Source organism: Sturnus vulgaris, chromosome 5, assembly GCF_052056855.1.
Source record: "Sturnus vulgaris isolate bStuVul1 chromosome 5, bStuVul1.hap1, whole genome shotgun sequence".
NCBI classification, from domain to species: Eukaryota; Metazoa; Chordata; class Aves; order Passeriformes; family Sturnidae; genus Sturnus; species Sturnus vulgaris.
Genome location: NC_142247.1, coordinates 35957021 through 35980463, shown reverse-complemented (window position 1 = coordinate 35980463; position 23443 = coordinate 35957021). Strand labels below are relative to the sequence as shown.

Genomic DNA, 23443 nt, shown 5'->3' with positions numbered 1-23443 from the left:
CAGTGATTCAGGGCTTACTATTCACTGTGTGTAGACAGCCTTGGTTTGGAAGGCTGGACATTAGTGAATGTCATAAAATGAGGGGTATTGGGATAGTGCTGCACTTGATCTTAGCTATGATTCTACCTAATAAAACTGTAATTTGTTTTAGTGTTGAAGACCAGATGGAACAATCATCTCTCTACTTCTGGGACCTTCTAGAAGGAAGTGAGAAACCTGTGGTTGGAACAACATGTGAGTGTCTCATCTAGAGATATAACTTAAAATTTAAAATTTATGTACTTGTTAAACATCTTAAAATCAGTGAATACACATGGAAGGCTACCAAATTAAACGCTTGCAAGTGATGTGTGTACCTTGATTATCCAAGGATGAGTGGCTGTTCCTGGTTCAGTTAAGTACAGGTGAATCACAGTGCCACATGCTTTCATTTTCCAGTCAAGACTTATTCTTCAGTCAGTGTACTAGCATATTTTTAAGGAATAATGATGGTAGCAATTCAAAATCTGATGCATGAATACCTTACAGAACAATGGGAAACTTTTTGTATAGTTATGTGCAAATGAGTTAAGTTTAGAACAGTTCCCAGCCATGAAATGATTAGTTGAGTGCACTAATGTATTACAAAGCTTCATTGACCCTGGGCTGAAGGTTCCACAGCATTGAAGAGCCTCCTTTCTTTGTAGGAATTCTAGACTCATACCTGTTATCTCCCTACAGTGCAGCTCACTGCACTTAGGAAGGGTAGTCATTAATGCAACTTGCTGACATATCTCATTGTGCACAGTGCAGTCTGTCTTTGATGTAATGCAAGTGTCCTTACTTTTCAAGCATACCAAAATCTGTGGGACTCTATACATATCTTCGTTCATTTGTGGCACAGTTCCAAAATCCCTGGTTTTAAGCCAACATACACAATGTGCTCCTCTTTACTATTGCTTGTGAGGAAACTGGCCTTAATTGAGTTGTAGTGTCTTTCCTATTGCAAACAACCCTTGCTTGTTGTGCTTACGCCAATCTTGTAGCAGCTGTGTGGCAGGAATCTTTCATTTGTTAATGATGACAATGCTGAAACTGTTAGAACAGAGCATTAGTGTGCCCTGTTTAACTTCCACATGTAGCTGAACTGACTAAAAATCTGTTTATTTAAAAATCTTCCCATGTAGTTCTGGACAAACTGCAAGCTTGGATTGCTACAGGCTGGTAATTTTAGCCTTATATCTGTTGACATGAATAGATTGTTTATCAGTAGCTCTATCCCTTTAGTGTCGGTCTCAAATCTCTTTGTGTGCAAGCTAGACTTCAGCTAAGCTGTTAGCTTGTTTTACTAGCATTCATTGCTTTGGAAGGTAGTTTTTTTTATAGCCATATTAAATTCTAGCTAGAATTCTTGTTTGTGTGGTTGTCATTGGTAGGAGTGATCTCCTGCTGAATGCTCTTCCTGTTCTCAACAGCTGCCCTGTTTCCAACTCCTCTAAAATAATTTCTAGAATCGCTGTTACTTCTGAAGTCTTCCTCTCTCCTCTAAGCTGCTATCTGTTGTTTGCACAGAGGAGCAAACTGGGTAGTGCTTCTCAGAGTACACAGTTAAGCTTTTGTTCAACCATGTGAACTCTGAATTTTTCCAGCTTCAGACAAGTTCAGTCTTGCATCAGTCCCTTGCATTTCCCCTGCTTGTTTCTATAGCTCTTAACTTTTCTTTGAGACACCATCCTGGTACCAGCAAGAGTGTCTTGTAGAGTAGTTCCATTGTGACTGTTTAGCTTTACCTCTGTTAAGAGTCTCACATGACTTTAGTATCAATGCTTGCTAGCTTCTACATGGTAAAACAAAGCTCTTTCTAAGCATGTGAGAGACCAGCTGGCTCAGTGTTTACCTTGTGGGCATTTAAACACAAGCTGCAGTCTTGCCCTGGGATTGCAAAGATATTTTCAATTGCATTAGATTGAAGTCTAATAAATCATTTTCTTTACTAAAACACTTTATTGCTATAGCTTGGTAAGATGTGTGAACTTGGAGAAACTGGAGTTCATATAAAGGGAGGAAGCAACGAGTCTTAATCTCTAATCTGAATCCCCTTTTATTTCAGATTTTGCTATTTTAACTTTATGGGCTTTTGCTCTTTAGATAAACACATGAAGGACCTGTTATCCAAACTTCTAGACTCTGGCTACTTTGAAAGTATTCCAACTCCTCGCACCACTGTGCCAGTAAAAGAATTGGAAGAAGTAAATAGAAAACCTGAGAAAACCAGACAACTGTCAAAAGGAGAGTCTGCCAAAGAACCAGGTGGAATATTAGGGTTCAATTTTTATATCAGTGTTGGGAAAGGCTTGAACTGAGCACTGACTTTGCATAGCTTGGTGCTAAATCTAATGCTGTGCTGTAACTTACTTGCAGTGTAGAAACTGAAATGGAACCTGTAGAGCTTGCAGCCATATTTTAGCTAATAATGTAGGAAAAACATTAAATCATAGTAATAGAGTGCTCTTGCCTTCTGAGCAAGTTGAAGATGTGGGAACGGTCTGGTGTGTGGGAAATGTTACATATTAAGGTAACAATTATGAATACTATGAAGTGTTTCTTGTTTAACTCTAAACTTCTGCAGCTTAGTCTAAAACTTAGTCAGAAAATAAAAGCTTGTCTGCAAATAGCATGTGGAATGGCAGGCTGAGCTTTCAGAATATCTGGTTTAGCAAATTGGTACTGCTATTTAAATAGATGTAAGAAGTTGATACTGTTTGATCTGCCTTTCTGCATTTGATCAGTTGAAACAAATTAACATCCTTTCTCTAGAATCCATTATGGAGCTTATGAAATCTGAAATACAGCCACAGGAGGTAAGATACTCTACTGTTAATTGCTTGCCTTTAGTATTGTGATTTATCAGATACATAAATGCTTTTCTGCAGCCCTTTTTTAAACTTGAAAAGGGAGTCTGAACAGCAATCTAGGTGTTGCTTGATGTAGGAAGCATTAAAGACTTGGTTGCATTTCTATTTTTAACCCCAAATTTATGGCATCTGGGGTTTTATTTTGGGATAAATGGAGCAGGATTACATGAAGCAGTATAGTACTTTAATGCTCTGGCACTTTCCTGAATAAAACAAAGAATTAGCCTTTAGAGTGGAAACACTGATCTTTTGTGTACTGTGGAATAGAGAAAATACACACCTACTAAAGCTGTCTTTAAAAGCTAAGCTTTTTGCAGTAGGCTTGATATTGGTGGAGTTGAGAATGTTGTTGGTCTTATTCTGATTTCTCAGGAAAGTAGGAAATCCAAGGCAGACTTGTGTGCACATGGGTGTGTAGACCTGTTTCAGCAGCTCTTCAGGCTCCCGAACTCAGGCTTTGACTGTCAGTAGCATAGAAATCATTAGACCTGGTTCAAAAGGTGGGAAAGGGTGTCTTCTTTTTAAGTGGGAATACTGGTTCTTGAAATACTGAATCCCTGTTTCTCAGGTATCCCACTAGAGGGTGTACTCCTAGAAGTTTTTGTAACTTACTGGTAACACTGTTACCTGATCTCATCTGGTACTCAGCTAGAAAAAAATACTTCAGCCAGTGAGCCTTGTACATACTTCATGTATTTACTTCCTGTTCATGACAAAGTAGTAACATAGAAAAACTTAGGACACCATCATTGAACTCTCAGACTTACTGATGCTAAACATAGCCTGCAGTTGAAGTCCAGTGGTACTAAATCTGAGAATCTGGTGACATTTTAGTATTACATCTCCAGTAAGAATGAGGGTTATATGTGGTTACTGCCTAGTATTTTTGGGGTGCATAGCAGAATGTCTGCTAATATAGTATGAGAGCTTTTTAGGTCCCTAGAAGGAGAGCTACCTTTATAAAAATCAGTATTGATATTGTCCCTGTCTAGGAATATGAGGTAGCTTTGAGGATAAGGGCAGTAGATTCACTCAGCTGGGTTTTACTTGTGCTGTTCAGCACCGTTCCCTGTTTCTCTGTGGCATGCCAAGCAAAGTTAGTCTGCAGTGTTGTAGGATAAAGCCATGGCCACATAGTTTCTATGACTAGTGCTTAGACTGTCTAGGCTCTGCTTTTAGTCAGCAGTTTTCAGTAGCTGGGTGACCTAATTTAACTGACCTGAACTGTAGTAGCAAAATGTGTTCTTGGGAGCCATTAAGTTTCTTTGGTCTATATAGTTTCTCAACAGGCGTTATTTGCCTGAAGCAGAATACTCTGTCAAGAAGAAGCCAGAAGAGCCCAGATCTTGGGAAGCCGAGTGTGTTAGAAAACAAGAACCTCCAAAGTCCTGGGAGATGCTTGTTGATATTAAAGAGCAGGAACAGAAGCAGAAACAAGAGACCTTAAAGCCTTGGGAAGCTCGTGTTAGACAGCAAGAACTAAAAAGACCAGATTCTCCAAAGCCTTGGGAAGCTTCTGTTAAAGAGGAGGAACAGAAGCGTGAGTCTGCAAAGCCCTGGGAGACCAGTGTGGAGGAGGAACAGAAGAAGCCGGAAGCTCCAAAGGCATGGGTAGCACGTGTCCGAGAGGAGCAGGAGTCTCCCAAACCCTGGGTAGCAAAGGTCAGGGAAGAGCAGGACCAGAAGAAACAGGAATCACCTAAGCCATGGGTAACAAAAGTTAGGGAAGAGCAGGAACAGAAAAAGCAGGAGTCCTCAAAACCTTGGGTAACCAAAGTTAAGGAAGAACCAGAAGAAAAGCAGGAATCTCCAAAACCTTGGGTAACCCAAACTAGGGAGCAACCAGAACAAAAGAAGCCAGACCCTTTGAAAACATGGGAAGTGCCTGTTAGGGAAGAGCCAGAGCAAAAGAAGCAGGAGCCTGTGAAGGCTTGGGCTACACATGTTAGGGAGGAGCCAGAACAAAAGAAGCAGGAGACTCGAGAGGCTTGGGAAAAAGCTGACAGGCAGCAGCAAGTGTCATCACCGCAGTTACAGAACCCTCCGAAGTCCTGGGCAGCTGCCAGTATGGGGCCAAAGGAACAGATGGGGCCAAAGAAGTTTGATATGGAACCCAAAGAAGTGAGTTGGCATATGTAGTATTACCTGTCATAAGCTTTTGACATTAGTGTATGGGAATAAAACCACCTATTAGCAGAGGTGTCTTAGGTGTATTTTGCAGGCCAATATTTAGACTCCCATTCCATTCTTTCTTGGGGTAAATCATTCTGGCAGCTATATTTATATCTGAATAACAAGTTTATATTTGAATAGCAAGATGGCCTGCTTTACTTTTTACATCAGCACAGTATTTCTTGTTTGAACCTTGAATAACTGCTTTATGCATAAGACAGAAGAATTAACTTGGTTGATCTGCAGCTCTTGGCTCTGGCCACTGTTAGCAGTACAAAGCAGGTATGACTCATCCAGGGATCAAATACTTTGTGGCTGCATGCAAATATCGCTTCAGTAATTTTTAGGCTTTTGATTAAAATAGCTGCTGATTCAAGAGAGCTCTAATATCTAGATCAAGCAATACCAACTGTACAAGGGCTTAAATATGTATTTCCAGATGAATGCATAAACCATATTGCTGTCCTGGGAGTCTAACAATGACATAGTGATAGAAATGTAAAATGAAAGCTGTTGCATGGCTGACAGCTGAACAGGCTGCTACCCTTTGGGCACGTTACCTTCTTTCTCACCTGTGCCTGGGTGGCAAAAACACTGATCACTGTCAAAACAGGTAACAGAGCTCTGCTATATCTGCCTTAGGTCACTAAGAGAAATGTTAATCTAAGGGTAGACTTCAGCAAGAAACTATGGGGAATTGGGCAGTTCTCTGAACATGTGTTGTCACCACTACTGTCTTCCTGCAAGAAAGCAGGAACCAGTACATCACATGTTACTCATGGCAAATGATTAAACTTGTATCTTGTCAGTAAACTTGGCATAACTCAAAAATGGATGTTCTTGTGCCTAGAGGCGGGACCGCAAACCGAAGGTTGAATGCGAGATTAAAAAAGTATGTAACAATGCAGCACTGGGTAACAGTATGGAATTAAGGTGTTTCAGCTTGATTCATCTTTACACTCAAGCTGAGTAGAATCTTGTGTCCACTGGTGGTGATGGTGGTACAGGTGGAAAACCTGGTTGCCTCACTAAACTCTGAGCACAAATAGGTGTTGTGCACCCACTATGCACAGTATTCCTGTAACTGAAACTAAGTACTGGAATAGTCTCAAGCACTTGGAAGGTGCCTTGGAATTTCTAGTGTCAGATTACCGTAAATGCAAGATGCTTCCTAATGAGAAGATGCTTCCTCTTGTTTTAATATGGGGTGAGTAGATGGATGGCTTAAGTGGTTGAGAAAAGTGCTGCAGTGAGTAAAGAGGAGGGTCTCCAGTCATCTGGAGAAACTTGCAAACTGCTTCAGAATCTCCCTAGTAGTGTGCAGGTGTACAATATACTGGCAAAATTAAACTAAATGCTGGAATGTGAGGTCACTGAAGGGGGATTACTGAACTAAGAAAATAAAGCATATTTTCAAGTAGATTTACATCGACCATAGGAAAGCATCAGCTGGCTATATTTTTGCTTAGTAGCTATTGAGAAATCCTAATACCGAAAGTGTATTGAATGAGTAGAAAACAGTGTAATGTAAACATACTAACAAAACAGTGTTATGTTTACATAACTAGTTTCCATAACCAGGTTTTAAAAAAGACATCTTGGACTTGAGGTGCATAAAAAGAAACAATTAAAACCATGTTAAACTTTTCAGATAACCATTCCTCTTGCCCTTCCTTATATAAAAAAGAGGCAATGCAGTGCTGTAGCTGGATGTGTTTGGCTGAGAATATATAAATGCTCTTGTGCAGGGATGCAGGCATGGCAGATAAAAGACTTGTGCCACTGCTAATGCCCTCTGAGCTGAAACTAACTGTTAAGAGTTCTGAGGTCTTTAAAAAAAACTGTGTTTTGAGATATTGAAATATGCTTTTTTAACTTAACATACCTTAAGCTGCAATACCTACGAAGCTGAGCTGAAGACAGCAGGGTGAGCTGATGTGCAGACCTGTTCAACTGTTCTGTTTAAGTGTTTTTGCAACCTGTGGACCAGTAAACTTGGTTAGAGCTGAATTTGTGGCCTGGTATAGGAAAGCAAAACAGTTTGGTTTGTGCTGTCATCCAGCATATCATTTATTTCATACCTGCTGTGAATACTGCTCTGAGTAGAAAGAGAATTGTAATTGTGTATCTACATGGCAATCACTGCTTGCAGCTTAGGTATCACCATTCGACCTCATTTAACTAACAAAGCTAAAGAGGAGTTGAAGTCCTGTCTCATAGAATGAAGTTTCACTAGTAAATTATGTAGTTGAAGTGGTATGTTAGTGTTGCATGTAAGTACACCTTCAGTCTCTAAAAAATCCAGCTTTAACAGGAGTCCCTGGTACATTGGCATTCTGAGTAGCTAAATTCCAAAGTGGTCATTGGTTTACTTGCAAGGATTTTACAGGTCCTAGAAAAAAATTTCTAGATGTTTCACCTCTACTTTCAGTCAATTCTCTGGATGTAAGTCAAGATATGTTTTGCTGAATGTATAAGTAGTGTTGAAGTTAGGTTTCAAAAACATTTCTTATGACAAATTAGACTCTGAGTTTACTGGTGCTGTTCAACTCTAGTGGTTCAAGTAACATTCAGGTTAATGTTAAGTGATCTTAGCATGTACAGGTTTGATCTGAGCCAGACTAATAGATCAGAGTCTGCTAGTTTTTAATGGCTACCAGAAACAGCATCTAGCTGTAGGCTAGAAAGGAAATGTCTTAAGTATGTCAAATACCTGCTCTTCTTCAAAGCATTTATTTTCATAAAAAGCATAAAAATTGAAATACTTTAATTTCCTGATACCTTTCTGTATGTCAGCTTATATTGCACTTAAATACTGTAATTTTTAACCCCTAGGTACCAGCAAAGCAGCCAATCAATATGAGCACTTCACTGCAGCTTCTTCTGGCTGGTGTATTTTAATATGTATATGAGCTAGGAAATAACTTGTATGGAATACAAAGTCTGTGTTTCAGTTCTAGCCTAAAGCCCTGATATCATATATATGTAATGCTGCATTCTTGTGCTTCTTGAAGTAAAGAATGCTACCAACAGAATGCTAGAGTATGAGCTGGGGAAGGAGAGAAAAGCTCTGACAGTTTGTAAAAGCATACAGGAATTTTATTATATTTGGAAGCAAAACTGACAAGTCTTTTCTGGTTCCATGCTCTTGGGGCTTTTTCAACCTTTTTTTTAATGTTTGATGTACAAGTCTCACTTGTAGCTAGTGGCCTATCTTAAGAGCTTTAGACCCGGCCAGACTTGACCTATTTAGGTCACCTAAAGGTGAAAAGCTTCTGTTAGCCATTTTCAAACACACAGAACCAGTTTGGTAGTGTCCTTGTGTCTTAGTAGAAATAGTAGTGAGGAGCAAGAGGGTAGCAAAACTATGAATCGCTTTAACCCATAATGGATTGACTATGACAGTGAGTGCTGTAAAATTAAGACTTTTTATGAGGACTGAAAGATCCAGATTGCCAGTAACTTAATCTATAACTTGCTGAGATTAACTTAATTCAACTGTATCTTTTGTCCTGCATTTATATCCTTAAAGGCTGTAGATAGGGTTCATTATTGGAAACTATAGCAATATAAACTTGTATTTAACTGGTAGTTAAAGGTAGTGCTTGAGCAGCAGGATTTCTAATTAAGATAGAGCTGTACAAAGATGCATTCTTTTAACCATAGAATAAAGTAAAACTTCTCACAGCTCACCAAGCAGCTATTATGTGGGCCACATAGATACTAGAAACTGTCCTCCAGAGTTAATCATGTGCTGTGAGCTTCTTGCCTGTGCATGCTACTGGAATTTCTGCAAAGGCCAGAGATTAGTTTCAGAAAACTGTTGCAAAAGAAATGCAAGAGTGTTTTTAGGCTTGTCCTAAAAGTGGACAAAGAGCCCTTTATCAGTTTGTGGTGGATTTAGTGTGACAATTGTCATCATAACACAAATACCTTTCTGCCATGTATTTTCCAATGACTCCATGCAAATGGTCAATAACACTACTATACAATATATTGAATTTGTAGCCTCCTGTTAGCAAAACAGCTATTTGTCCTGTAGAAAAATAAACACTTTCACATGTTCCTGCACACCTCAACATTTGGGCCAGTTGAGTTTCTCTAAAACTTCAGAGAACCACAACAAACTATTGGTTTAAAATACTTCTAATGGGCCTACCTCTTCTCCATGTTGCTTTCAAAAGACATGTTAGAGTATCTAGACAGCCTAGTATTATTAATAACAAGGCTTCTGCTGCTTAAGGAGCTTACTATGATGATTTTTCTGTTACCTTAGACTGACTTGTTCTCTGACAAAACATTTCCCTCTTTTAAAATGGAGTGAGAATCAGTTGGGATGAACTCTTAAGGAACCTGCTGAAATAATCAAGCAGTAATAAAGCCCTGCAAAACTCCATGTTAGGCTCTTGTGTGGATGCATGGCTGTATTTATGTCCAACTCAGATGTAATACTTTCTGCAGGAGATTATCTGACTTTTTAGTAGAAATACTTTGGTCTCATCCTGAGTTACTTGCTTGCAATATAGCTCTTAGGTGCAATTTCTTCAGAATCTCTGGAAATGCCCTCCTAATGAAAGATCTGTACTTACTGGTGTAGGCTCTATTGGGAGGAAGTAAACCTTGAGTGATCTAGCTTTGATTTCTAAGTTTGTTCTGGCCCTCAACTGAAATGTGAGTTTCCTCAGATGGAAGCACTTAATTTTGCACTAGATGTAGGCAACTTACTTCTTTACATTTGACTATAAGAAACTGAAGTGAATTATCTAGTGAGAGGTATTCCTGTCCATTGCAGGGGGGTTGGAGTTAGTCTTCAAGCTTTCTTTTGATCTAAGCTATTTTATGAAATCTGTGGCTTAACTAGTTGTAGCAACAGGAAGCTGATTTTTTTTTTTTTCTAATAAAGTGAGAACTTGATTCAGGAAATATCAATAACAGCACAGAATTGCTTGGCCCGCAGTGTCTGACACCTCGAGGTTACTCTGGAAGTATATTGAATAAGGCAGCTTGTCTTGCTTCCAGTGTTAGATTTAATAAAATTTCTCCGTATTAGGTGCCTAAACCTGTACATCAGCCAGCTGCAGAATTTTGCTCTACTTCAACTCTTCCAAAAGATCCAGTATTGAGAAGGGAAAAACTTCAGGATCTGATGACTCAGATACAAGGGACTTACAACTTCATGCAAGTATGTTTTTCTCTGCTGTTGTAGCACAAAGCTCAAGTACCTACTGGGTTAGGGAAAACAGTACTGGACAATGTGTGTTGGCACTGAATGAATGAATTTATCCTAATTAGCTAAAAGCAGCTTGTCAAGTGAGAATGATTCATTTGTATCTAGAGTTTAATTTTTTTCTACCCAATGGTGATTTTTTTTTTAAAGGAGTCCATTCTGGATTTTGATAAAGCTTCACCAAGTGCCATTGGTTCATCCCAACCTCCTTCAGTTACTCCAGCAAGTAGTCCTGTAGGTAGGTGATACTCTAAGTGTGAACGGTATGCTAAATTTTGCAAGCACTAATAGGGTTTGCTTGGGCTGCAGATCAGTAGCCTGTTGAAGACCGCTTGTTTAAATATAAAAAACAGACCATGCTAAAAGACTGGGTGGATTTTGGAGTGTAGAAGTCAATTACCCAGTTTATTTTTTTTTCTTAATTGGGTGAGTGGATATCTTTTCTGTGTTAAAAATATTTTTGTCGTTGAATACCTGTCTTCTTTTGCCAAAAACCTGATGTTTTTTATTGGGTGTAGTTTGCTGATGCTAGGCTTAAATATTTGCACTCCACATGGTAAAAATAGTTTGCATCTTCACATACTAAATGTTTTAAAAAATAGAACTACCCACTAAAATGATATGTAGTGTTTGAATTTAAAAGTAAATGTTGCTTAATGCATTCTATTTTTACAGCTTCGAAAGACCAGAAACTGCCAAGTCAGAGTGATTTTCTTCAACAACCTCTTCAAGTAAGTTGAAGTTAGGGCTGCCCTTAAGAGGCAGATAGGTTATTTACCAGCATGGACTTATACTTGAGTTGTTTTTCTTGCCAGTAGTTTTGTATTTCATACAGCATAGCGTGAGAGTCTAAGATCACTCAAATGCTGACAAAGCTGGCTGCTTTTCTGGTTGAAAAGGGTCAATAAATACTTGAACTTTCTTGAAGTATGTTGAGGACATGCTGAAATAGTTTGCATATTTTACCTATAGATTAAGGTCATAGCCAGTAGTTGTGTGCAGAACAGCTAGTTTCTTTCCTGGACAGTGTGTTTTCACACACTAAAGATTGTATCTCAAGCTTTGGTAGTTGTGGTTAAATCAACCTTAAATTCGGTCATTGTGCTTGCATGTCTTGTGACTTTTGCTTTCAAATGTGTTTCCTTGCCACAAACAAGAATTCCTAAAAGACTGACTGACTGGTGAAAACACTTCAGTCCCTGCATTATTCTGAGGTTTACTTAGACATGCTGAGGGTGTGAGTATTGTGAAACTAAACATTTACATTTTATATTTCTGAAACCTTCTCTGTATTCTCTCCTTGCAAGGCTGCTGCTTCACCCATGGCGCTGCATGGTTCAAACACTTCCCTAGCATCTGCTGATCATGCTCTTTCTGGCTCTGAAACTGAAGACTTGGTGACACCACAGGTACCATACCCTGGGGTTCACTGGCATCCAGATCTTGTGACAGCCAGCCCTAGCAGAATGCTGAGCTGGGGCCCTCCTGAGTAACTGTACTTGAACAACATACAAGTAACAGCAGTAGTATAGCCTACAGTCTGGAATACTTAAAGATGGGTGGAAAAGTCTTGCTTAATACTGCATGAATGCAAAGTGAACAGTCTGCTTCTTGACACAGGAAGGGTGTGGGATGAAAAATGCTCACTAAAAGTGTGATGCACATTCTTGTGGGAACATGGGAGCAGCATAAATATTTGCTTTGGTTATGGTGTAGAATATTCCCTCTAATGATGACAAAGAGGTTGCATAAATTGGGATGGGTATTGTCATGAAATAGGAAAACCCGTGTGTAACCTGAAGACTGAGATTCTCTCAAACACTAACTGAAGAAATACTGACTTCCTGATATTCAGCTAAGATCTAAAACTTTGCTTGTTTAATTGTATTTATGTGCAGTTTAACATTCAAATAACATTCACATTTGGTTTAGAGCTGAAAAGCTTCAATTTATGCAGATCACTGTCTTAAAGACCCCTTGTGAATTGTGTTGCTGTGTTCAAGTACACAGCTGGCTCTTTCCTGTTGAACTCTATAATTGAGTGTGTGTAGATTTATAATGGGAAATGTTCTTGCTTTTTACATTTGTTTTCCTGACGTACATGTTATCAGCATCCTGTGTATGTAGTACTTACTCTATTTCTTAATGTACTATATATTATACTATAATATATATATGCTATAGGGCTATTAGTCTTAAGACATCTTGAATTAGCAGTTTTGTCCCAGTTCTTGACACCTTCTATCACTTCTACAGTGCTATGAGACTCCTTGTGCTGATAAGAATTCAATAATTTTGCTGTTCAATATGCATCCAGAAGGCTTGTGCTGTGCTATAAATTAGAACATCTGACTTAGTAGAATGCAAATGTATTGTTTGGAATTAGGGTTGCTTGTGCCCAGCCTGTCTCTAGTCCCTTCAGCTTGAAGTCTAGTGTCTTTCTTTTCCAGGGAAAGTAGTAGTTTAGTTTTGGTCCCAGCACAACCAGGAAATACACTCCACAGTGACAATGCTCCTCCTGGTGTGCAAGAACACCTCAGTGCCATCTGAGGCAATGTGCTGTGTACCTGGTGAGCATAGGACTGGTAGTCTTTACCCCTAGGCTCTGCATTTAAGCATTAAGCAACTTCTAAACAAGTGTGAGCTGACTATAGAACACGCAGGCTTTGCAAAGCCTTGTTCAACAGAGCTTACTAGAGGCACAACACATCTTTCCATTTAATTCAGTGAGACAGATGTGTTGCAGACTTCACTGTAAGTGCTTGAAGCTTTCTACTGTTCTTAATGATCTGACTTTGCAAGGCTAGTTGTGCAACGAGTTGTCAGATGAGTAATCTGAATCTCTAAAGCTAATTACTTGAAGCTTTGGTTAAGATGACTGTTTAATACTTTGGCTTTGGAATTAATGCTTGTCCCAGTCTTTCAAAATCCATTTGTTTCAACTTTTGCACTAGTGTTTCATAGCTTTACCAGAACTCTGTAGTACTACTTGTAATAGCAGGTGCATTATGGCTTCCTCTAGGCATCAACATCACTTTCTCAAGAGAATGAGAAATATAATTCCCAGCCCCTGTATCAGACCATTCATTTATTTCTGAGCCACTGATACCATTTCAGCAACTTAAATATTTACCTTACTTGTGATAGCTTACCTGGGCAACTTCAATCTTTTTAGGTAAGGCTCTAGACATGTTCCTTTTGACTCCTGATTCCTATAGATGTTGGTGTTCTAAATCAACACTTCATTTTGCACTTTCATCTGCACAGCTGAGGCCTAATGCTGGTTAATACTTTGTCTGGACAGCTCAGCATTGTTTCTAATCTGAAATACAAATAAGTTGGAAAGGGAAAAAAGTCAGACCCCCTAAATTTCCTAATTTCCTTCAGAAAAGAGAAGTAATTTTTAATATCAGCTAAAGAATCTTCCTTTCCTAAATGGAACAGAAAGCACTGTGTGTCCTTAGTGGTAGGGAAAAATACCTAATGTCTCTTTATGGCAATATTATTCCAAAGAATGGTATGTATAGTAGCTCATAGGCACATTTCACTTAATCAGCAGAGACTGCAATAGAAGTACTGTTTGCTGAGGATGCACAGCAAGATTTGAAATTGTAAGCAAAAGCTATTTTGTCGCTCTATGTCCAAATGTCATCCTGTAGAAACTGCTGACTTCTGCCAGTCTAGGCTTTAGAACAAATTAACTGCTTCTGTTACTGCCTGATAATTATCAAGTGACCTTTCATTAGACTTATTCTTCCCCCCAGGCAACTATTCTCCTCCCAAGTGAGCCACAGTCACCATTGCCTACTTCAAGCACCCCCATGCCATCAGTGCCACCAGCACAAAGCTTTCAGTCTCCTCCAGCAAGCAGCAGTTCTGTCACAATAACAGCAGCTCCCTTTCAGGCTATGCAGACTGTAAGTATGCAACACACGACTGACAACGATGTGGGTAACTTGGGACTAACACTGAGGAACTGGCTTCTCTTGGAATAGTACAGAACTTGATAGATCATTTTGTTTTAGCAATAAAATTTGGATTTGTTCTCTGCCTTCAGAACTTAAAACAGATCATCTAAGAACAAAGATTGTGGTTTTGCTCTGTATAGTGCCAAAAAACCTAATACTAGGATATCTTAGTAGCCTCAAGGAACTAAGAGGAAGAAGTCAGGCCTGAAATTAACAGATTGATAGCTGTGCACTAAAGCAAGGTGGACTGTACTTGCATTGTTCTTGGGAAAAGATTTCAAATACAACAGACTTCATTAGAGAAAGGGAATCCTGAAGTATATCGATATTAGGAGAAAATGCTTTCAGACGCTGGAGTTTGTCTTGTTTTATTGTTTGCTTCAGTGGGTAAAACTCCCACTGGAATCATGGAAAATGTCTTTTTGGAAGACTGGTGTTGCTCATTATCCTATGCTGTTAACACGTAGTCAGTGTACTTATCTAGGAAATACACCACACAGCCTGATATGTTCACTGCAAATATAGAACATCAGTAATTGTGTATGGCCTGGAAAAATAGTATCAGACATGACTACTTCCTGGTAGTCTGCAATGCTGGCTTAGAGAGAGGTTTAGAGGAAGGGTCTCCATTAAGATCAAGTACAGGGAAGGCAACATTATTTAATCCTCTGGTACATTCTTCAGAAGATGATAGAAACATTGATTTAATGTTTTTCTCAAAAGCAAGATTTATGTTCTCCAAAGGCATTCTCCATTTTAACAGAAGTGTCAGTGTAGTTCACAACTTGTAGTATTGAGCTGTATGTGGCAGAAACTGGTGGAAGAAGGTATCTAATAGCCTTTCAAATCACAGGAGTTAACTAAAATTTGACATCCTGGTGTGGGCTGTAGTAAAATCACTGCATTGATTTTTGGGGTTTTTTTACTTAGTTTTCTGTTTTTGTAGAAGAGATTCAAGTTGAGCCTACCTCAGAGGCACAGAATTGTGATACACATTACAAATAAGGCAATTCATACTAGGGAGGTGTTTCTTTTACTAAGCAGGATGTGTTTAAATTAAGCTTAAGTGGTTAGATGGTGATTTTTCCTGAAAGTGAAGTGGCAGCATGCTGTGATTAAGGAACTCCAATCTTTTGGGGACCCAGTCTACAAGATGGGCATCTGTCATGGTATAAATATGGAGTCTTGGTCTCAGATGTTCTGGTCATGTCTGAACTTGCTAGCTGTGTTCAGAGTGCTTTGTTCATAACAATACCATTGAAAGTTCACTTGAATTAATACCATGTTTTCAGAGACATTAAATGTCTGAGATTACTCTTGGAATTTTTGGGTAAACCTGGCAAACATCTGTCACTAAGTCATGAGCATGTTTATTCTTCTTGTAGTGGTAGAAATCTTGAACTTTGCAGTGCAGGGTTTTCTTCTTCCTACATTGCTTAGATTCTCATTACTGCCAGGAAAGCACAGCCACTGGACTTGAGTAGATAGCCAGGATGACTCCCTGCCAAATAGTGGTATCACAATGACAATAATGGAAGTACCTGATTGAGTCCTCAAACATCCTATTGCTGCTATTGTGCTTATGGAAACTTAAAGGCAAGCTTGACCTGTAGCCCTAGTACTTGATTTGAATTCCACCTGTAACTCTCACTGTAGGAAAAAGCAGACCACTTGTTACAAATTCTTCAGGATGTTGACAGCCTGACTGCCCTGCATTCTCAAATTTCTTTTAGAAAAATTATAGCTTTGGATCACTTCATTTACCAGATGAAGTGATCAAAAATTCAAAACAAAACAGCTTGTTTAACTTTACAATGGTTCAAAATTTATGCTCAACACCTCAGTATCATGAGGCATTTCTACTGCCTCTTAGAGGCAATACTGGGTTTCTTGACCCTGAAAAAAGTTTTGTTTTTTTTTAATCATAAGGGGATCTGCAAATGGCAAGAATTGTTAAGCTATTTCTTGCATCATCTAGCTGTGGCTTTTGTCCAAGTGTTTTCAGAGAGTTTATAGCCTTGGAAAATGTTAGATATACCTGTACACTGAGTACCAGTAGTGCTGACAGCTCTTTATGTGAAAGTTAGATCCTTTTAATCAAAACAGACTTTACGTATTGGACATTGATACTGGTTGTCACTTTTGACAGCATTATTCCTGGTAATTGTGTTATTGGCTATAAAGTAATACAGTCACTGGAGTGACTGGAGTCTGGGTTATTAAATTTAACTAACAGTAATATCTGCTCATCATTGTAGTGCCCAGACTATAACATTTGAATGACAAGACTTACTTAGGTTAAGTGCTTACTCTTGGGGAAAGATAAATGAGTAGGAAAGATGAAGCCTCCATTTACTGAAGGGACAAATGATGTCTAATACGGTGTTTTGAATGGATAGCAGTGTTATATCATGTTCCAAGACATGCAGAAAGACTCATTCTTCCCAAATGTGAATATCTCATCTCAGGATAGACTGTCCCAGCTTCAGCTTGAGCTGTAGGACAGGTAGTCAGTGGATTTCAGAGTGAATTTCCCATAGAAGGAAAATATTGTTGTATGGTAATTGTTCTACTGACAGAATACAGTAGCTATGGTCAATCAAGCTGTTCCTTGGGTAGTAGCTACATAAAAAGGAGTGTGTTCTGTAAGTTTACTGAGGGAAAAGGATGGGTTGATGTACAATTCTTCTTATTTCTAAGAAACAGCTGGTGTTCTAGAAATATGGTGAAAGGCATATGGGTTCAAACCATAGCAGGGTGGTGGCATTAGGCAGAGACTTTAGCTGGTGGTGTTAAGCACTTGTTTTCAAATATGTTGTAGGTATTTAAAGTGAATGCACCACTGCCTCCACGTAAAGACCAGGAAATGAAAGAGGATTCTTCATATTCAGCAGGATATAACCAGAGTTTTTCCACAGCAAGTACACAGACTCCTCCTCAATGCCAGTTGCAATCTTCTCATGTTGCAGAACAAACCTCTCTTTCACAAGAATCTCTGTCCTCCGGTGAGAACTGCACTTATGTCTGTATTTCAAGTTAGTCTTTAGATATGTTCAACTTAAAATTGTATTTAAATTCATTATCATGTCCTGTGAGTATTTCTAACCCAGTGAAATTCTTAACAGGTGTTACATAAATGTCTAATATTAGGCATACATCTACTCTAATGTAGTTGATGGTATGTAAACTTAATTTCCAAGCTGCTAGCAGAAGGAAAGGCTGGTTCAAGCTTGCCTTGTTTCTGTGTTAGATGAACAGACTGTCACTTACATGCCTCAATTTCCCAGTAGGTGAGAAATTCGAATATGCAGTGAAACTTGTCAGTCAAACAATCACTTCCTTGGAATAGTGGCAATGATGCAATACTCTTATTTGGAACCATTAATTTGGTCTCTACATTAATTTGGTCTCAGTAATAGTGCTGTCAGTACTGGGATTTACTGAATGGCAAGTAAGAAAGCTGGGATAAGTTTCCAATCTGACCTGAGATATACTGAACTAGTAAGTAGTCTTGAGCTGTTGCATTCAACACAAACCTGACTTGATGTTCAGGTAGTGTAAGAGGTGGATTTGTATAGCTGACACTAAATTTGACATGAAACTGGCCCTTAAATGTCTTGAGGTTTTAAAGATGAAAGGAAGTGACAACTAGGGACCTGTATTCAAAAGGCCATATAATGAAATAGCTCAAGGTCATTTACAACTGCCAGAGTGATTTTCACACTGAAAACAGACTGATAGTGTGTGAAGTCAATGAGACATTAAGAACTCAAAAGAACAATGTAAGTGCAGCAGTCAGGAAAGCATGTTTAGCTTCAATGCTCTTTCTCGCCACTGAGACTACATGTGATAAGCCTCCTGGACTTTTTGTGGAAAATCATAGTTTTTTTAGCCTTGTGCAATGGCTCTGTACAGACTTCACATAGGGGTTCTGGAGCAATTTTAGGCTTTTTGGATGGAAATAAAGCATGGTCTTAGTGAAGTACATTCATGGTTGCAAGGTTTGTGTTTAAAGCTAACCACTCACTCACCTTTGTGAGTGAAAAGCTTTCTTGAATACATCTTGCTTGGAGTTGAACTGCCTAGTTATGTGGTAGGAATCTCTATTGAAGAGACTGAACCTAAGCATCTGCTTTCCATAGTTATTGCTATTGAAGTGTGATGGAATTTTGTCTCTGTTCCAAGGGATGTCAATACTGAGGTGACCTAGTTTGGGTGAAAATTCTTCATCAAACGTTACTTGATTTTAACCTAGATTGGGTATTTTCATGCTAGGCTAGCTAACTTCTCACCTGTGTAGCTGACTCTTGTTGAATGCATTAGGGCCTTACACTGAGAGCCTGTGCTGTCTGCAGTAGATTTTAACTACACTTTACAAAACAAAGGGAAGAATCCAATCAATTAAAGGAAGTAATGAAGGAACAGAGGAACAGAATATTCAGAACAGCTTAACTGGTCTCTGAATGTCCTAATACTGCCCTTCTGTGTGGGGTAACTTACTGCAGTTATAAAAAGCTTTGACTTATCTGTGCCTTCTGTTTTAAGCAGTGAACTATCAACCTGATGGAGCTGTTCCTGTTATCAATGGTAGCCTTGCCTTTTATCCAGCACAGGCTAATGTTATTCCCAGACCCCCTCAGCCTTACCTCAACAGTCGTGGGTCTGTCAGAGGATCTGCTAGAGGTGGAAGGTCACTGGCTAACTCATATCGCTCCCCTGGTGGGTACAAAGGTATGTCTGTATTTACTGTCATCCTAAAGAAGCTCTAATGTACTGCCAGTAGAATGTGATTTAACACAACACAGCATTAAATTAATGTTCTACATGTGAAATGTCTCAAAACAAGACTAAGAGTGTACAGAGAATGGGACCCTCTGCAGAACTTAAGGAAGTTCATTCTTACTTTTATTTGTGAGATGTCAGGCCAAATGGCAGAGCAGTTTCATAGCTTGCCTAAATATGAAGATAGAAACTTTGACTAATAGTTTCTTAGATTACTCATGGACTTTTTTGTTGGCAATTTCATTTGCTGTTCTGAACTTTTTACCCACATAATTCTTTCTCTTGGCATCTTGCTGACAAACTGGGCAAGCATCTTTCTCTTCAGATATCACTTGCTGTGTTTGCCCAAAATAAAGTATTTTTTGCTTAGCACTGCTCACTTTAATATTCACAGAAGAAACTAGGATGGGAAAGAGGCTCCCAGTAGTGAAGAGTCCTTCTAGATGAATAGCAAACTGAACAGTTTTAAGAGGAGGCTTATTTGGTCTCTGCCGACCAAATCCTTTGCTGCTAGCTGAAGTACTATAGAGAGTTTCAGCAGACTTTAAGCAGTTACTAAATTAAGGCTATTGGTAGCAACCAGCTGCAGGTTGTGGCCTATTCCCCTTTGAAGTGGAAGGGCACTTACTCTGTGATAGGTGCTTCAGTTGTTGGGCTGAGTCTCTTCAATACTCTGTAGGAACATGTACCAGATAATGAGTTTTATAGTTCTGACTTAACAGCAGTCCAGGGTTTGGTGGTGTCTGGTATGAAGTTACTTGCAGCTCTGCTTTGGTAGTTAAATAATAGCTTAAGTTATTAAGTTAATAGCTAAGGAGGTCAAATATTATAGTAGTCCCTAAATGTATACAAGTAATAGCTCAGTGTATGTAACAGAAAAGAAAGTGTTTCTTAATCCCATTTCTGGATTTAGCAAGCTTTTCAGCTGTTCTGTGACATCCCATTAGTATCACAGGCAATGGATAAGGCCTGATGTTAATATTTTTAAATATACAATTTTGATATAGCCAGTGTGTAAGTTATGACTAGCTAATGAAATACATTTCTTATAGGAGTAGCAAGGTTGCTATTCAATACCAAATTTAAGAACAGCTCTGTTACTGCATAACTTAATGTACATAATTGCCAAAAAAAGAGCTATAGTTATATTCTGGACTTGTACTGTAATTCAAACAATGAATGATACTGAATAATCAACTCTATTTGAACAGGTTTTGATGCTTACAGAGGTTCACCTTCATTAACTAATGGCAACTATGGCCAGCTACAGTTTCCTGGTAGAGATTATGCTGGAATGCCATATTCTCAGAGGGTAAGTATTTATTTCCAGTAGCCTTCCACTGTACAGGAGGCAAATCTTCTAACATGGTAGTTTTTCATTATCTTAGCAGGTGAACTATTACTTACGAGCTAGAGGTTAGTTTTGTTTCACAGACAAACCTTTTTGTGGAATGGCAGACTGCAGCTGAAATAAGTCAGGTCAGACAGGTAACATCTCTGTATGACAGGTTGATTTTAGTCTGAAAGGAATCTTTGAAATGCAAACAGATGGCAAATAACATTGTATGAGTCTGGTGTATTATTTTAAATGTTGGTTCACTAAAATGCCTCTGTAATGTAAAATAATGAACTAAATGGACTGGCTGACAATGTGGTTAGGCCACAAAAAATACCGAAAAAACCCATAAATTAAGTTAGAAGGCAAAAGTTCCTGGTTTGAGGAGGATCTGTCAATGTCTTCTGTGCAGGCTCGTGGACTTTGAAGAGACTTGATGTAAGGGTAGTGCTCAGTAACCTCAACTGAGTCCACAGTTCAGAAGCCAGCTTGCTACAACAGGCATCAAAGTCGATCTTTTAATATCATACAAGCTATTATAAAAGTAAATTTTCCATAAATAAAACTGTTTTTCTACGCCTTGTTTCTGAACTCTGCTCTTATCTATTCTAGAGATTGGATTAATTGTGCAAAAAAGTGTATTTGCCTCATATGAGTTCAGATTTGCTTATAGCCATCTTCCTCTTTTAGGACGTTAATTACCAGCAGTGCTATAAACGAGGTGGGATAAGTAGTGGTCCTCGAGCAAATTCAAGAGGTAAGGCCAAAATCAGGACCCCAGTGGTGCAGTATGTGCTTGGCATTGCAGCTGGGGTGTTACTGGGACCAGTGTAAAAAGCAGAATACCGTCACTCACCTAAGCCCAGATCAAGTTTGGTGTAAGTTAACCAAGCTTAGCTGGAGGCTTGAGTGCTGTTATTCCACAGCATTTCACAGCAGAAGATTTAATTTCACTATTCTCAGTCTGGAGTCTTCATGTCCAAATTTTGACACAATGGTACCTTATCAAACTTCACAAATAACCTGACTAGGAAAACACACACAGGGCAGTTCCCTGTCTTCAGGGAAGAAGCACTGGGTTAACTTTTTCTATGAAAATATATTTGCTAATACAGGTTTACTCAGTATTCCCATAGTGGACTATAAAACCTAAAGAAATAAGGCTTGTTATTTGAGTCCAAACATGAATAGCATGTGTTTTCAAAAGCTGGAAGCAAGATGATTTGTTCCTACAGTATGTCCTGGAAAAAGATGGACTTCCAGTGCTACAGGTGAGAAGTGAGATGAAGAGAAGCTGTAGATCACTATTTTAGAGACTCAAGGGAAATTATGGCATATTGTGAAAGCTGTTTTAGGATAAAGCAGGTCATATCCTAGCTTGAGGGATGATTCAGAGTATATTTCAGAAGAGAACTAAATAGGAGATCGTGGTGAATTAATAGCTTATGGAAGTACTCATCTCACAGCAACTTCACTTATTTTAATGTCTGCCTTAAGGTGTTGTTTTCCAGTGGAAATAACAGTGGTTTGCAGCTTGACTGCAACTACTCTAAATTTCTCAGATCTAATAATGTTTTCACTCTAGACCCTCTTAACTTGGATATTTGGAAATATTAACAAGCTTTATTTTGGGGAGTGAGGTGCAGAAGACTTAAAAGAAACACTAGTTTGTCAGATTTAAAATATTCTAGCAACATAAGTTGACAAGGTCTATGAGAAATGCAACTGCAGAAGAACAATGTTGAGTAACATGAAGTGAAAATTGAGATCTTGAAGATGACTTGGCTCTAACTTTGTCAGTGTTTTCAGCAATTACATTTTATTCCCTCTCAAAACTTAGCATATGCTTTTTAAGTTGACATATGACATACTAAAGCTAAAACCATCACAACCTACTGCCCTCTCCTAATTGGAAGTATAAGAAGTAATTGTTCATAGCCCAGTTATATCTCATCCTGATCAATGCAAGTGTGATGAGTGTAAGCCAGCTTCAAAGTTCTGGTCTCACCGGGGTCCTTTGACAACTTGCTGTGGCTCAAAGATCAATCTGCTGTGAAGCCTGTACACTTGCTGCTTAAGATTATGCTCACAGGCTTAAGGGTATCCTTCTGTTATAATACTTATCACTGCTAATGGTTCTTAACAGCAGGGTGGAGTGACTCCTCTCAGGTGAGCAGCCCAGAACGAGACAATGAGACCTTTAACAGTGGGGACTCTGGGCAGGGAGACTCCCGCAGCATCACCCCTGTGGATGTGCCAGTGACGAGCCAGGCTGCCACCATACTCCCGGTGCATGTCTACCCGCTCCCACAGCAGATGAGAGTTGCCTTCTCTGCTGCTCGAACATCCAACCTGGCCCCTGGAACTCTAGATCAGCCCATTGTGTTTGACCTGTTGCTGAACAACCTCGGAGAAACTTTTGATATCCAGTTTGGTAGGTTCAACTGTCCGGTGAATGGTACCTATGTCTTCATCTTCCACATGCTGAAACTGGCTGTCAATGTCCCTCTGTATGTGAATCTCATGAAGAATGAAGAGGTCCTTGTGTCAGCATATGCAAATGATGGGGCTCCTGACCATGAAACAGCCAGTAACCATGCAGTCCTGCAGCTGTTCCAGGGAGATCAGATCTGGCTACGGCTGCATCGGGGAGCCATCTATGGAAGTAGCTGGAAATACTCCACCTTTTCAGGATACCTCCTTTATCAGGACTAAAATCCAGTGCAATGTTTACAAAAGAGCTGCTCCAAACACCTTGGTGAGGGGGGTGGGACTAGCTTTGCACTTACTAATGACTTTATAGAGGATATGTGGTTCCATTATTGGGGGGAAATGGTGGTCCTGTTTTGCAAGGTGAAATCATGGAGTTGGGGTACTGAATCAGCACTAATTTGGCACTTTATCAGTTGTGATGTAGCCTTGCTAATAAAGCTGTGAATGTATATTGTTTGCACTTACCCTAAACTGTATTGATGTCCAGCTTACTACACTATTGATTGCCTCAAGTATGGGCTATTCACAATGCCTTGTTGTGCCTCAATAAAACAAGTTAATATGCATTTTA

At 39.1% G+C, this 23443-nt stretch overlaps 1 protein-coding gene across 7 annotated transcripts in view; it reads left to right on the top strand.

Moving 5' to 3' along the window:
* Window positions 1-23443, top strand: part of CAPRIN2 (caprin family member 2) — a 33312-nt gene extending 9869 nt beyond the window's left edge. The window contains exons 5-18 of one of the 7 annotated variants that reach the window (XM_088165423.1): window positions 152-234; window positions 2128-2289; window positions 2797-2840; window positions 4173-5015; window positions 10117-10248; window positions 10444-10531; window positions 10969-11024; window positions 11601-11702; window positions 14058-14210; window positions 17083-17266; window positions 18807-18992; window positions 20255-20355; window positions 21070-21136; window positions 22526-23443. In XM_088165423.1, coding sequence (XP_088021549.1) covers window positions 152-234; window positions 2128-2289; window positions 2797-2840; window positions 4173-5015; window positions 10117-10248; window positions 10444-10531; window positions 10969-11024; window positions 11601-11702; window positions 14058-14210; window positions 17083-17266; window positions 18807-18992; window positions 20255-20355; window positions 21070-21136; window positions 22526-23094 — 2770 coding nt within the window. In that variant the 3' untranslated portion in view covers window positions 23095-23443. The remainder of the gene's footprint in view (window positions 1-151; window positions 235-2127; window positions 2290-2796; window positions 2841-4172; window positions 5016-10116; window positions 10249-10443; window positions 10532-10968; window positions 11025-11600; window positions 11703-14057; window positions 14211-17082; window positions 17267-18806; window positions 18993-20254; window positions 20356-21069; window positions 21137-22525) is intronic. The other 6 variants (XM_088165426.1, XM_088165424.1, XM_088165425.1 and 3 more) reach the window with 6 other exon arrangements.